Consider the following 12,626-nt stretch of genomic DNA (forward strand, 5'->3'; position numbering starts at 1 on the left):
AAATAGTTTTTAGTTTTAATTATTTGTTTGTTGAAAATTTATTTTTTTTCTTAAATTTATTTTTCTTTGTTTTGGTTCGCAATGTGAAAAATTGTTCTAATCATCAAACCTCTCTTATTAAATCATTAAAAATTGTTCTAAAATTGTTCTAGTTAATAATAAATTTTCTAATAATCCAAAATTTCAGATGAAATAATTAAAAATATTTTACAACTTAATTTTAAAACTTCAATATTACATTAACTATTGATTATTATGTTGAATAAAATATAATACCCAAATATTATAATAAATAACTAATGCCAAATGACATTAAATTTATATAGATAGAGATAATAATAATAAATATAAAAATAATACTAAATAGAGAAGAGATAGAGAAAAAAAATTTGAATTTGAACCGAGATAAAAATATATGCTTGTATATTTTGGATAAATAAAATGACATTAGATTTATATAAATAGAGAAAATAATAGTAATAATAACAATGACAATAATAATTTTTGAATATAAATCTTATAAAAATGAAAAAAAAATGAGAAATATATAATTAAAATGACAAATACATAAAAGCTCTAAAGCATAGCTGCATAAATCGGTTGAACCAACGCCCTTTAAATCTTTTTTTTAAATGTATTTAAATCTATTTTGTTAAAAAATTAAAAATGCACTCAAAAGCTTTACGTAACTACTTTGTTACTATTATTTTTATTGTTATTGTTATTATTATGTACCCCTTTGTCTCATTTTGTTTGCTTGTTATTCATTTTTTGGATATCCCAAAATTTTTGCGAAGTTTCTCAATTTAGGCATGTAAATAATTATTTTTTCTATAATAACCTTTATAATTGTTCATTGAATGAAGCGCTTTTATTATCTTAACGAGTTATTAAGGGTAAAAAAGGGCAAAATAACTTTTACTGACTAAATTCTTAATATGTATTTTCATCAAACCACGCAAATAAAATGAGACGGAATGAGTAATTAATAAGATTATGTTGCTATCTGATAATAAAATATAACAAATATGATATAATATTCAAAATACACAGTATAAATCTAATTAATAAAATCATATCTAATAATTCTATCCCTAAAAATCCTCAATTGATGAGATATTTTGGTGGTTGGCAGTGGAGATATTTCTTCTCACTATATAAAAGGTTAAATCATAAATGCTTAATCCAAAAGACAATTCTCATATTCTTCATCTCAAAAACTCTAATTAAAGGTTAAATCATAAATGCTTAATCCAAAAGACAATTCTCATATTCTTCATCTCAAAAACTCTCATTAAATAAATCAGAGAATATAATTTATTTTTTTTATTATCAAATGGTGCGGTGAGTGTGGAACACACCTCATAATTCTTTCAGACCTGAAAAAAACCTTTTATCTACCATGTCCAACGGCTCAAGAGAGACCTAATAATCAAGTGTCAATGCCACTTCCTCTGATGACCAATCCTCAAGTGGCAGCCGCCCTAACTCGAGCTTATGAGCAGTTCACCTCTGTACTTGGGCACTTGTTAGCCAAACCTTAGTAGGAGAATGAACATTAATTCCCGAACAGCAAAGGCAGACATGTTGATAATGATCAGCAGCACCCAAGTCTCTCTAATAGATCTGAGAGACAAAAGAACCATATGTCTTTCCAGGACGAACCTCTAACTGAGCTACCGGAGGACGAGTTTGAAGCTCTTATATGCATGACAGTAGGGAGCTCGCCCAATCTGTAGCGAACAACACCGATCTTTGCAATATTGTTAAAGAAATTTTTAGAGAATGTAAGAAGCACGGAGAGATTGGAAGTTTCGGACTCAGAGATGATTCACCCTTATCTCTGAACATATTAAGCTCGGGTTTCCTACCGAAGTTCAAGATGGTGATCTTCCAAACTTATGATGGCAGTATCGATCACCACAATAACTTAGCTACATTCTGAACACTTACATATTTGCAGACCAGTTCAAAAAACTTCATGTGCAAGGTCTTCCCAGTTACACTTAAAGGTGCCACCCAATAGTGGTATCAGACACTAAAGACTGGTTCCATCCAATCCTTTTCTCAATATCGACATTATTCAAAGCTCGTTTCATCACTAGCATCCCTCTAAGGGAAATCTCCTCCGACCTTATTGACCTGAAGCAAGAAGAAAGAGAATCACTTAGGCAATACATAGTAAAGTTTCAAAGATTTGCAATGCAGATGGAGAACTTGAATGAGAAGTCGCCATCAACGCCATGGCAAAGACCTGTAAGTATAAAAAACTTTTTGAAAGTATAAAAATTTACCTTCCTCTATCTTTTGCAGGACTAATGGCCAGAGCTCATAAGTACACAAAGCTTGATAAAGCCTACCTCGCATGGCAAAAAAGCTCAACCCGAAATGATAGATATAGTGGAAGTCGATACTCATCTCCAACAAGGGGAAGGTCGCCCATCACACACCCAAAAACAAGCTACCCAATCAAAGCCCATTATCACAAAGAGATCAAGTTCACTAAAGAAAAGGAGTTCACCCAGCCCTCAATAAATCAAGTGGTGAGATATTAGCATGGATATCAGTGCAAGGTAATAAAGTACATAAAACCTTTCCCAAGAAATTGAAAGAAGATACCACCGAATATAGAGACAGGAGCCGATATTGTAAGTTCTATAGAGACATTGGGCATGACATTGAAGCTTGCTGGCAACTTAAAAGAGAGTTAGAACGTATTTTGCAAAAAGGCGAACTAGAGTAGTATTAGGGGAAATCGAAAGGGTCTACCGATCTAGGGTGTAGAAATGACTATATATGGTAAGTTTTTCTTGAGGTTTATATAAAAAAATCCTTTATCTTACTTTGATCACCGGACTTAAGCAGTCATGGCCGAGCTCCAGAACAAGCTCCCCGATGCACAGACTTAAGTAGTCCTAACACGAGATTCAAAACAAGCTCCCTGATGTGAGGACTTAAGCAGCACTGGCCGAGCTTTAAAATAAGCTCCCTGATGCACGGACTAAAGCAGTCATGGCTGAGCTCCAAAAAGCTCCATGACATATGGACTTAAGCAATCCTAGACGAGCTTCAAAAGCTCCTTGACGTACAAACTTAAGCAGTCCAGGCGGAGCTTCAAAACAAGCTCTCTAACGCAAGGACTTAAGCAATCCTGGCCGAGCTTCAAAACAATCTCTCTGACTTACGGACTTAAGCAGTTCTAGCCGAACTTCAAAACAAGCTCTCTGACGCACGTACTTAAGCAATATTGGCCAAGCTTCTGACTTACAAACTTAAGTAGTCCTGGCCGAGCTTTAAAATAATTTCTCTGATGTACGGACTTAAGTAGTCTTGGCCAAGCTCCAAAAAACTCCATGACATACGGACTTAAGCAGTCCTGGTCGAGCTCCAAAAAAGCTCTTTAACAAACGGACTTAAGTTGATACATATACAAACAATTTGCAATAAACAAACACACTTGGACATAAATGACCAAACCTTTTTTGGGGACTCCTGATAATAAAATATAATAAATATGATATAATGTTCAAAATGCAAACTATAAATCTAATTAATAAAATCATATCCGGTAACTGTTTATCCCGTATCCCTAAAAACCCTCAATTGAGGGGATATTTTGGTAACCCTACCTTTCTTCCCACTATATAAAAGGTTAAACGCTTAATTCAAAAAACAATTCTCATATTCTTCATCTCAAAAACTCTCATTAAACAAATCAGAGAATATAATTTATTTTTTGTTATTACTATCAATTTTATTATCACTGTTAGTTTGTAAATTTGATTTTATTATCATCGTTATCCATTGCAAATATTGAAAAAATAAAAATTATTATAAGTAAAGGATACTCGATAACGTTATGATTAATAAAATATAACTGCCAAGTATCATTATTATTTATAATTAAAATTTTGAAAGATGTAAGCATTATTAACAATTATATAGCTAGAAAATTCAAAATTCACTTTATGATCCAATTAAAACATAAAAATCATAAAAATATCATATATAAAATAAATATAAGTGATGAGAATTTATTGAAAAATGAAAATAAATCGTTATAATTAAATTATAATAATTAATGCCTATTTTTCATTTACTGGATATCCGCTCAATGTAAGTCACTAACGAATCATTAGTAGCTTATTATATTAAATGGTGCTTCTTATATTATAATAAATAATTTATATTTCAAGCTCAAAATTTTCAACGAACTTACTAAAGAGGTGCTAGATAAACAAGCTAAATAGCATGAGTGATTGATGATCAATGATTCTAATTATTGGTTTTATAATTGATTTTATGCTAAAGTATCATTTTCTAACTACAATAACAAAAACATTGTCATTGCATAAAATAAAAAATTCATGCTTTCTATCGTAAAGTTAATTAATTTATTAAATATTAAAATTCGATTGAATATAATATGCAATTAAGTACAATAACGAAAAAAAATTCTAAAACGGGCTAGTTTAGGGTTTTTCTCTTTAATTTTATTTAATATGTTAGAATTCGATTGGCTCTGTGTTTGTTAATAAGCGATAGCCTTTACTTTTCTTTTTTTTTTTTTCTCGCTCCTAATTTTTTATTCATTTTTAATAAACTTAACTCTATTTTCTTTTAATAAATTTATTTTTTTTTATTATTGCTTTGTCTCCTTAATTAAAATTTTTTTATCCGTTCTCATGTATGAAGTTTTTTTATCCTTTTTTCTATATAGAATTTTTTTATCCCTTCTTCTGCGAAGGGTTTAGATCCTTCTTTGGCACCCAAATGAAGCCGAACGACAAAAGAAAAGAAAAAATAAAATAAGTCCCTGCAGGCGACGAAAGAAAAGAAACGAAACGGAAACGCGTTCACCATCAGCAGCCTGGGCTTCATCCCTTTCGTTAACCTAATTTCCTAAATCAGGTATCATTTTAGTTTTTGGCTGTTCTCTTTGGTTTGGGCAACTGCTTCACCCAGAACAGGTGCAATTTCTTGTTCTTCTTTCTGTTAAACATCATAGTGTCTTTATCCTTTTCCCTTAGTTTTGTAATCAGATTGATTTTTGAGATTTTGAATAGAGGTTTATCCTTTTTTTTTTTTATCAGTCTTGGTTGAAACATGAAAAGGGTTTCTTGCAACAGTTCTGTTTTATGATTCTGTTGTTGTGGTTATGAATTTGCTGGGCTTGGTATATTCATTATAACATTAAAGAATAGGTTTTGAAGTTGTAATGCCAAATAATGTTACGTTGAAGATAAAATGAAGAATGCTTTGATTATGACCTCTCCATAGCTGAACCCTAATGATCTCACATAGTATTGAGTTATCTAATTTGAAATTATAAGCAGTGCAGGATCTCTGTGGTACGAGTAATTAGGAAATCAACTCTATTTAGCCAATCTTTTGCTCTATCATTCATAGAAGTACTGGTTAATGACATTGGTTACGATCGTCCTGAGCTCGACCATTTTGCCTTAAAAAAGGAAACTTTTGATGTGTATCATGGAGAAGGTTTGCCTTTCCCAATGAGATTTGATGCTTCGTTGGTTTCTGCTCAAATTTGAAACTTTGACACATTCATATAAAGAAACCTCTTCAAAACCTTGTATTGATGATTTATTGAATCTAAATAATAATAAAAGGTTTATCCTTCAGCTATTCTTTTTCTTTATTGAATTATCACTTCTGCTCCATCTTTGGTGGCGTCAAACATTACTAATTTGAACTAGCTTTTGGGTTTTACTCCCCTTTTTGCTTTTTTTTTTTTTTTTTTTTTTTTAATGTTTTGTAATTTCGCAAGTGCCAGTAGTGGGATCTTGACTATTGCTATGAGATTATTAAGCTGCAACTTAATCTAGCATACATTGAGCTGATAGCTATATGGTTTTATAAACTGGAATGTTATTAATCCATCCTCAATGTGCTTTTGGTTGTTTTTTAGTTCTCACAGTTTGTTCATTAGAGTTCAGGAAATTTGTGTTTTTTTTCTTTTTTACATATATTTTTTGTCGTTGAAATTTGAATGCTATTTTCAAGATGTAATATGTGCTTCCTGTCATTCCCTTTGTTTTTTCTGGAATATAGGAGCCATTGAGGTGGTACAATCATTTTAGTTCCCATAGTTATTAAAAGGCGTGCCTCAACAGTCCTGAGGCGGGCGACTTCACTCAGGCTATCGCGTTTGGGTAGAGGCGTGCGCCTTTTTTGTGCCTAAGGCTCGAGAAACGGGCGCCTTTCTATATTTTGTTTTCCAGAACAAGTCACCTAGGGTTTTTTTCAATATAAAGCTATCTAGCCAACATCAGCTTCCACAACATAAATAAATATAAAAGAAATAAAATGCAGCACAAAAACCAGTGATGTGCTATGTGATCCAACCTCCACTCCTTCGTCTAGCACTCACCTCTTACAATCTAGTCTTTAGCCCCATTCCATCCAGATATAACTGTTTCAATTTTTCTTCCTATATTTGCTTTCTATTTCTTTTCTTTTTTTTTCATTTTTTTGATTATATGCTTTTGTGTCTTAACTTTAACATCGTAAAATATAACTTGTCATGTTGCCATTTTTTTTCTGATTTACGTGTGTTTCTTTCCATGTTTTCTACTTTTTTTTTTTTTTTTTTTTTTTTTTTTTTTTTTTTTTTTTTTTTTGGATTGATATCTTAAATATATTTTCAGATTTATGTATTTTATTCTTTTATTTTTTGCGCCTCTCTTCACTCAGGCGCGCGCCTTCGCCTGGAGGCTAGCACCTAGGCTCCAGCAGCCCTTTGCGCCTCAGTGTGCGTTGCGCCTTTAATTACTATGTTATTTTCTAGAATCTCAAGAATTGGAGTTGGGATAGTTAAACATCTCTCTAGAGGTATTTTTCACATTTCCCATCTGGGTTTATAATTTGGAAGCTGTAGCTGTTGGATAGTTTAGGAATATGTATATCTGATATATTCACTGATTCAGAAGGAACCTGAATTAAAGAAACAATATAACAGAAAAAAATTCATAATTTCACTAACTGACTTCAAAGTTTATTCGCAATATTGTCAAATGATTTTGAACTTGTGCAATTTGATTGATGTTTGAATCTTTCAATTTCTAATATTGTTATACACTTGTCTTTGTTATTAGAGGAATTATATTACATGGCGGCTTACATACGTAGCCTCTCTACTAGAGCAAATCTTGTCAGACGACAATGTCAATTTTCGTTTAGTTATATTCTTCATCATGATGATGATCGCAAACGCAACTCCATTGATGAAGGTCCATTGCCTCTGAGAGGGATGAGTAGTAGTTCATTGCAGCAGAGGGGATTTGCAAGTGGGTTTATCAATAATTCATCCAAATACAGTGGTTTCTCTCAAGAAAGAAGAAGATGCTCTGAGTTTTCTCTCTCACCAAGCATTGGGGCATCGTTTCTCCGGTATATGTCAACGACAATTGGTGAAGGGTCAGAGAAACTTGAGCTGATGAGTGATGTTGCTGATGTTCTTACAGACACCACTGTTCAAGCTGTGGCCAACCCTGCAGTGAATGAAGTTGCAGTTGCTGCTGCTGATTCTTTTTTCCCTGTTGCAATCCTTCAGCATGTTATTGATAATGTGCATTCTTTTACTGGTTTTAATTGGTAAGTATCTGTTTCTGATATTTACTTGTACAGATTTCAAATTAATTATTAAGTAATGTTGAGCTAATAACTGCTAATTGCATGAACCGTTAGAAATCTTTGAACTTTTTGGTATAGATGTCTTCAATAACTAAAACTAAGAAGAATTACTCAGTTTAGTTCCACTCAATCTGCCTCAAAATTCCCATCTGTTTCATGTATGACAATGGTTTAAATAAGGGAAACATTACCATTTTGTGCATCTGCTCGTCGTGTGGTGATTATGAAGGTGCTGTACACTGTTTGCTTTAACTTTTTGAGCATTTTGAAGACAATATGTGTAATTCATTATTTCTTGGATCACACTACCTCAAATTTTTTAGTGATGTGTGATATATGTTATAATACGATATTGTTTTCTTTCCTCTTTACTTCTTTCAGGTGGGCTTCAATAATTTTAACTACTCTTTTGATTCGAGGGGCAACAGTTCCACTTCTGATAAATCAACTAAAAGCTACATCGAAACTAACTGTATGTTGCTTTACTTGCTGCTGCATTTGCCTTTTTCCTCTGCCTCATTCAGTTAACATTGTTGACTGGTATTTACGGACAACTTTATTCCCTTACAAAGAGTAATAACTTTGTTGTTTATTTGAAACTTATATTTTTATGGCCCGTGATTTTGGCTAATTAATTTGATGCTTGCTGCTTCTTTATTTTGATTATTTTTATATTTTATTTGTCTTTTTATATTGTTTTTCTATTCTGATCTGGTAAACTTGAGATATATAAACTTTTCCTTTTTGTTTTTACTTACATCTTTCTTGGTGGGAAAATATATTCATCCTGTTTTTCTATCTTTTGACTTTAGTTTAATAATTGTTTGCTCTAGTGGTGTCAGAGATGTGAAATTTACCATGCTGTGATTAGTATACTAGTGTGCAGATAAGCACAATATGAATTGCAGCCAGTGTACTCTCATTATTATGCGCTTCAGTTCTTGCCAGCATATGATCTTAATTGCTTCACAAAATTGTTGCTTTTCCTCTGCCCCTTATATTTAAGCAATTGTGTATGTTCTGCAGCTGATGAGGCCACGCTTGGAGGAGATTAAGCAACAGATGCAAGATAAAGTATGTTATTTGCTTCTTCTCTGATTATCTTATCATCTTATAAATGTTTGAAGTCCTAGACATATCTTTGATTCATGTTTACTGGAACTAGACATCTTTTCTCCTTGTTTGGATGTGGGTTTTTGAACCTTTTGTTTTACTTTTCTTGTTTTCTTCAGCAGTCCATTTTAGATTGGTAAACATACATATGCACACTAAGATGCATAGATATAATGACTTTGGTAGGGTTTTTCCTGGGCACTTGAGTACAACTTGAGATAGCTTCTCACAGATCAACCCTATCATGTGAAGCTTGGAAATTTTATAATCTGGTGGTTGTTTATCTCATAATATTTCTGAATTGGGATCATCATTCTTTAAATAGAGAATACAATCTATGAAATTTTGCTTGTACATTGTTAACTATGTGCTATTGACCTCTGTTCACCTTGAAGTTCTTGCATAAAATGGTATCTGAAAAAATGTTTTTGGGAAATGCTTCTTTTAATCATGTCAATTCTATCTCTCTCTCTCTCTCTCTCTCTCTCTCTCAGGGTATGGACCCTGCTACGGTGGCAGAAGGCCAAAAACAAATGAAGTTGCTCTTCAATGAGTAAGCAATGTTTCCTTCTACTTTTAAAGGAAATCAATTGCAATTAAGTTTGATCCATTTTTGTAACTTCAATTATTTCCTGTTCATGTTCAATGCGTGCTAAAATCTTCAAGTGCTGGTAGATTTGAGTTGTATAAAATTTAAGTCTTATTAGTGTTTTAATAAAATGCCATATCCTTTTGGGAATTAAATCCATTTAATAGGAGTTTGTTGGTTTCAACTGGTGTTTCAGAATGAAGACAATTCTTAAAACAAGAAGCGTACATTATGAAATAAAAATTGATTTAATGATTTCAGAACCGGTACTAATTTAAGCTTTACTAGTGAGCTTAGTTGATTTAAGGCATAGTGTTTGATTAATCATTACTTGCAAATTAAAGTAGATTATTAGATTAGATTTCTCTGTTGGAGCTTGCTTCATTCAGATAGAATTTTTACTCTTTAAGTAATTATTTACTTTACATGCAAGGTTTATATAAGATATTTGTGAAGCAATATCTTTGCTACTTCCTTAATTTTAGATAAACTTGATTCGTATAGAGATGCATATACACAGTAGTGTAGTCATATTTCATGAATGAATTTGTGCTTGGCTTGACGATGAAAACTCTCATCGAGAAATTTTATAGGACAAAACCAAGTCCAATGGGTTTTCAACTTTTCTAGAGGGTCATTTGTGCCTTTTAAAGTAATATGTTAATAACAAGGATTATAATTGTGATTGTTAATAGTTAATAAAGTCTGTAATCCTAGGTTTGTCACCATTTGTGCGGCTTTTTGATTCGAGAATTTTTAGCTCATTTTGATTTGCAAATTGCAGATATGGTGTGAGTCCTTTTACTCCACTGAAGGGGCTCTTTATTCAAGGTCCTGTCTTTATCTCTTTTTTCCTGGCGGTAAGATGTCTTTTTCTTATAGATTGTCATATTGAATATTTGCTTCAAACTAAGAAATATTGGTATTAAAATATTAGATTGAGCTTGACATTTAAATTCCTCTATGATGATTTACTTTTTCAGATTTCAAACATGGTAGAAAAAGTGCCTTCCTTTAAAACTGGTGGAGCATTTTGGTTTGTTGATTTAACAACTCCAGATAGTCTATACATCTTTCCAATTTTGACAGCCTTAACTTTCTGGATAACTGTGGAGGTAGGCCCTTGTTTTGTCGAATCAAGTCAAACTGGACAAGAGTTTACTTCTTTCTGGTTTGAATTCATTATAGTCTTCTTGTTTTGCTCAATGTTATTCCTGTGCCACTTTGTGAGTCAATTGTTTTATCGACTACTTGTATCCATTCTCTCAGTGCAACATGCAAGAAGGCATGGAAGGAAATCCTGCTGCTGGCACGATGAAAAATGTATCTAGGGTCCTGGCTGCTGTTTCAATTCCGCTTACCATGAGTTTCCCCAAGGTAATCTTGCAATCACTTGTGTGTTTAAGGTTTAAAATCTTCCCTGTTATCTCACTGAATCACAATGTCTGCTTCCTTTGAATTATTCATATAGAAAGCTTATCACTTTGCAATACCAAATGCTCCCTTCCATGTAAAATTTTACCCTTCTCCTACTGAATATGTTGGAAAATTTTCACTCTAGTGCTTAGAATATGAAATGTGAGAGAATTCATAAGGGAACTTAAATTTAGGTCATCCTTCCACCTCTCTTCTCCTTCCTGAAACCTTCTGTTTCTACTTTCAGTTGTTTATTGTTTATCATTGAAATATCATTGGATCTAACAAAAAAGAGTAATAGAGTAGCTTCATATAAACTTTTATATACCCACTTGGAATGTAGGTCAGTAATTCAGTCCACTTCCACATTTTTGCAGGCTATATTTTGTTATTGGATCACTTCCAACTTATTCTCGCTGTTTTACGGCCTAGGTGAGTCCTCACAATTTCTAGTTTATGAGCGATCAAAGTTTGCAATTGCATTTCTAGGAATGTGAGAATTTTATTGTCAATAAGTTATTGGCTTTTCATTCTCTTCATCTCTTGGACTATCAAAGTTAAATGCCTAATTGTTGAATTGTCAAAGTTACACTTTTGAGTTTATCACTAACACATGTAATTGTTCAATTATTACTCGTAGTGCTTAAAGTTCCTGGGGTAAAGAAGACCTTGGGTATTCCTAAAATACCTGTTCCTCCAGCTGGCACTGCTTCACAGTCTTCCTTCAGTCTTTCTTCAGCAATCAAACAAGCCCTGGCGGCAAAACAGCAGGTTGCTACTTCATCACCTGTTGAATCATCATCCAAGATGATTTCGGATCAAAGAATATCTTCATCTTCAGTAATTAGTCAGAGGATTAAAAGTTTAGAGAAACAAGTAAAGGGAAGGAAGAAAAACAAGAAGAGGTGAGACATAAATCCATTTTTGTAATGCGATAACCAGAAATGAGGTTTAAATACTGTTACAATGAATTAATTTAGTATTAGTCATATTCTTTATTTTGCAAGAAAAGGAATAGCAAAGGGAGTATAGTTCACATTAAATTAGCAAGGGCCGATAGCCCATTATTCGAATAATCATTTGACTGCTAATAGTTTTGCTTGAAGTTCAAAATGTTTGTAGTTTTTTTGGTGCTGGTAATAAATTTCCTTTTGCGTTGATTCTTGGTTGTACAATAGAGGAGTGTTATTGGTTTCTTTCCCATACTGTATATGGAATGGTGCTATGATCCTGTATTTGAACATTAAGCTCGAGGTAGACTCTTTTAAAATTTATAATTAGAAAAAAAAACCCCTTTACATTTTCGAGTTAGAACTCAACTTATTTATTAAATAAGCTTGATAAGCAGATCGAATCCGTCCGCTAAGCTTATCGGATGAATTTTTTTCAGGCTAAGCCTCGAGCAATTGGGTATACTATGATTTATTACTTATTTTAATATTTGAGAAAATTAATAAGATTATGTAACATAATGTTTTTAATTAATATTTTTGAGTTATATGTAAATTATTTAAATGAATTATCATACTTTTTACTGGGAAAGGTCAATCTCTGCTTTGACATCAATAGGTGTATTATTTTAATAATATTGAAAATGAACTTACAATTTTGAATCTCAATCATGTACAACCTTTAATGCCGAGGTAAAACTTAACTCAAGTGCTGAAACTTCATTGAAAATTTTTGAATTCACCTCGACTGAATGCTTGAAAGATTTAAATCAAAAAGATTTAAACTTAGATTTAATTCAATTCGATTACCATTTAAAATTTATTTATTCAATATTAAAATTAAACTTGATTGAATTTAAATAAATTGGAGTTGGGTTTGAATCAGAAAATTAATATTTAAATAA

At 32.3% G+C, this 12,626-nt stretch overlaps 1 protein-coding gene across 3 annotated transcripts; it reads left to right on the top strand.

Annotated features, from left to right (window-relative positions):
- Nucleotides 1-4,733: 4,733 nt before the first annotated feature.
- Nucleotides 4,734-11,931, top strand: OXA1 (inner membrane OXA1-like protein). 3 transcript variants are annotated; one of them, XM_037639109.2, is made up of 11 exons: nucleotides 4,734-4,911; nucleotides 6,715-6,852; nucleotides 7,116-7,614; nucleotides 8,035-8,125; nucleotides 8,680-8,727; nucleotides 9,261-9,319; nucleotides 10,140-10,215; nucleotides 10,339-10,470; nucleotides 10,625-10,732; nucleotides 11,149-11,203; nucleotides 11,412-11,931. In XM_037639109.2, the coding sequence occupies exons 2-11, from the start codon at nucleotides 6,795-6,797 to the stop codon at nucleotides 11,678-11,680; spliced, it is 1,395 nt and encodes a 464-aa protein (XP_037495037.1). In that variant the 5' UTR covers nucleotides 4,734-4,911; nucleotides 6,715-6,794; the 3' UTR covers nucleotides 11,681-11,931. The 3 variants fall into 3 exon arrangements, with proteins under 3 accessions (XP_037495037.1, XP_037495039.1, XP_037495038.1); XM_037639111.2 differs by lacking the exon at nucleotides 6,715-6,852 and having other exon boundaries at nucleotides 4,734-4,970; XM_037639110.2 differs by lacking the exon at nucleotides 6,715-6,852.
- Nucleotides 11,932-12,626: the final 695 nt, after the last annotated feature.

The sequence above is a fragment of the Jatropha curcas genome, chromosome 6, assembly GCF_041381405.1.
Source record: "Jatropha curcas cultivar XTBG-Jc1 chromosome 6, XTBG_Jcur_1.0, whole genome shotgun sequence".
Lineage (NCBI taxonomy): Eukaryota > Viridiplantae > Streptophyta > Magnoliopsida > Malpighiales > Euphorbiaceae > Jatropha > Jatropha curcas.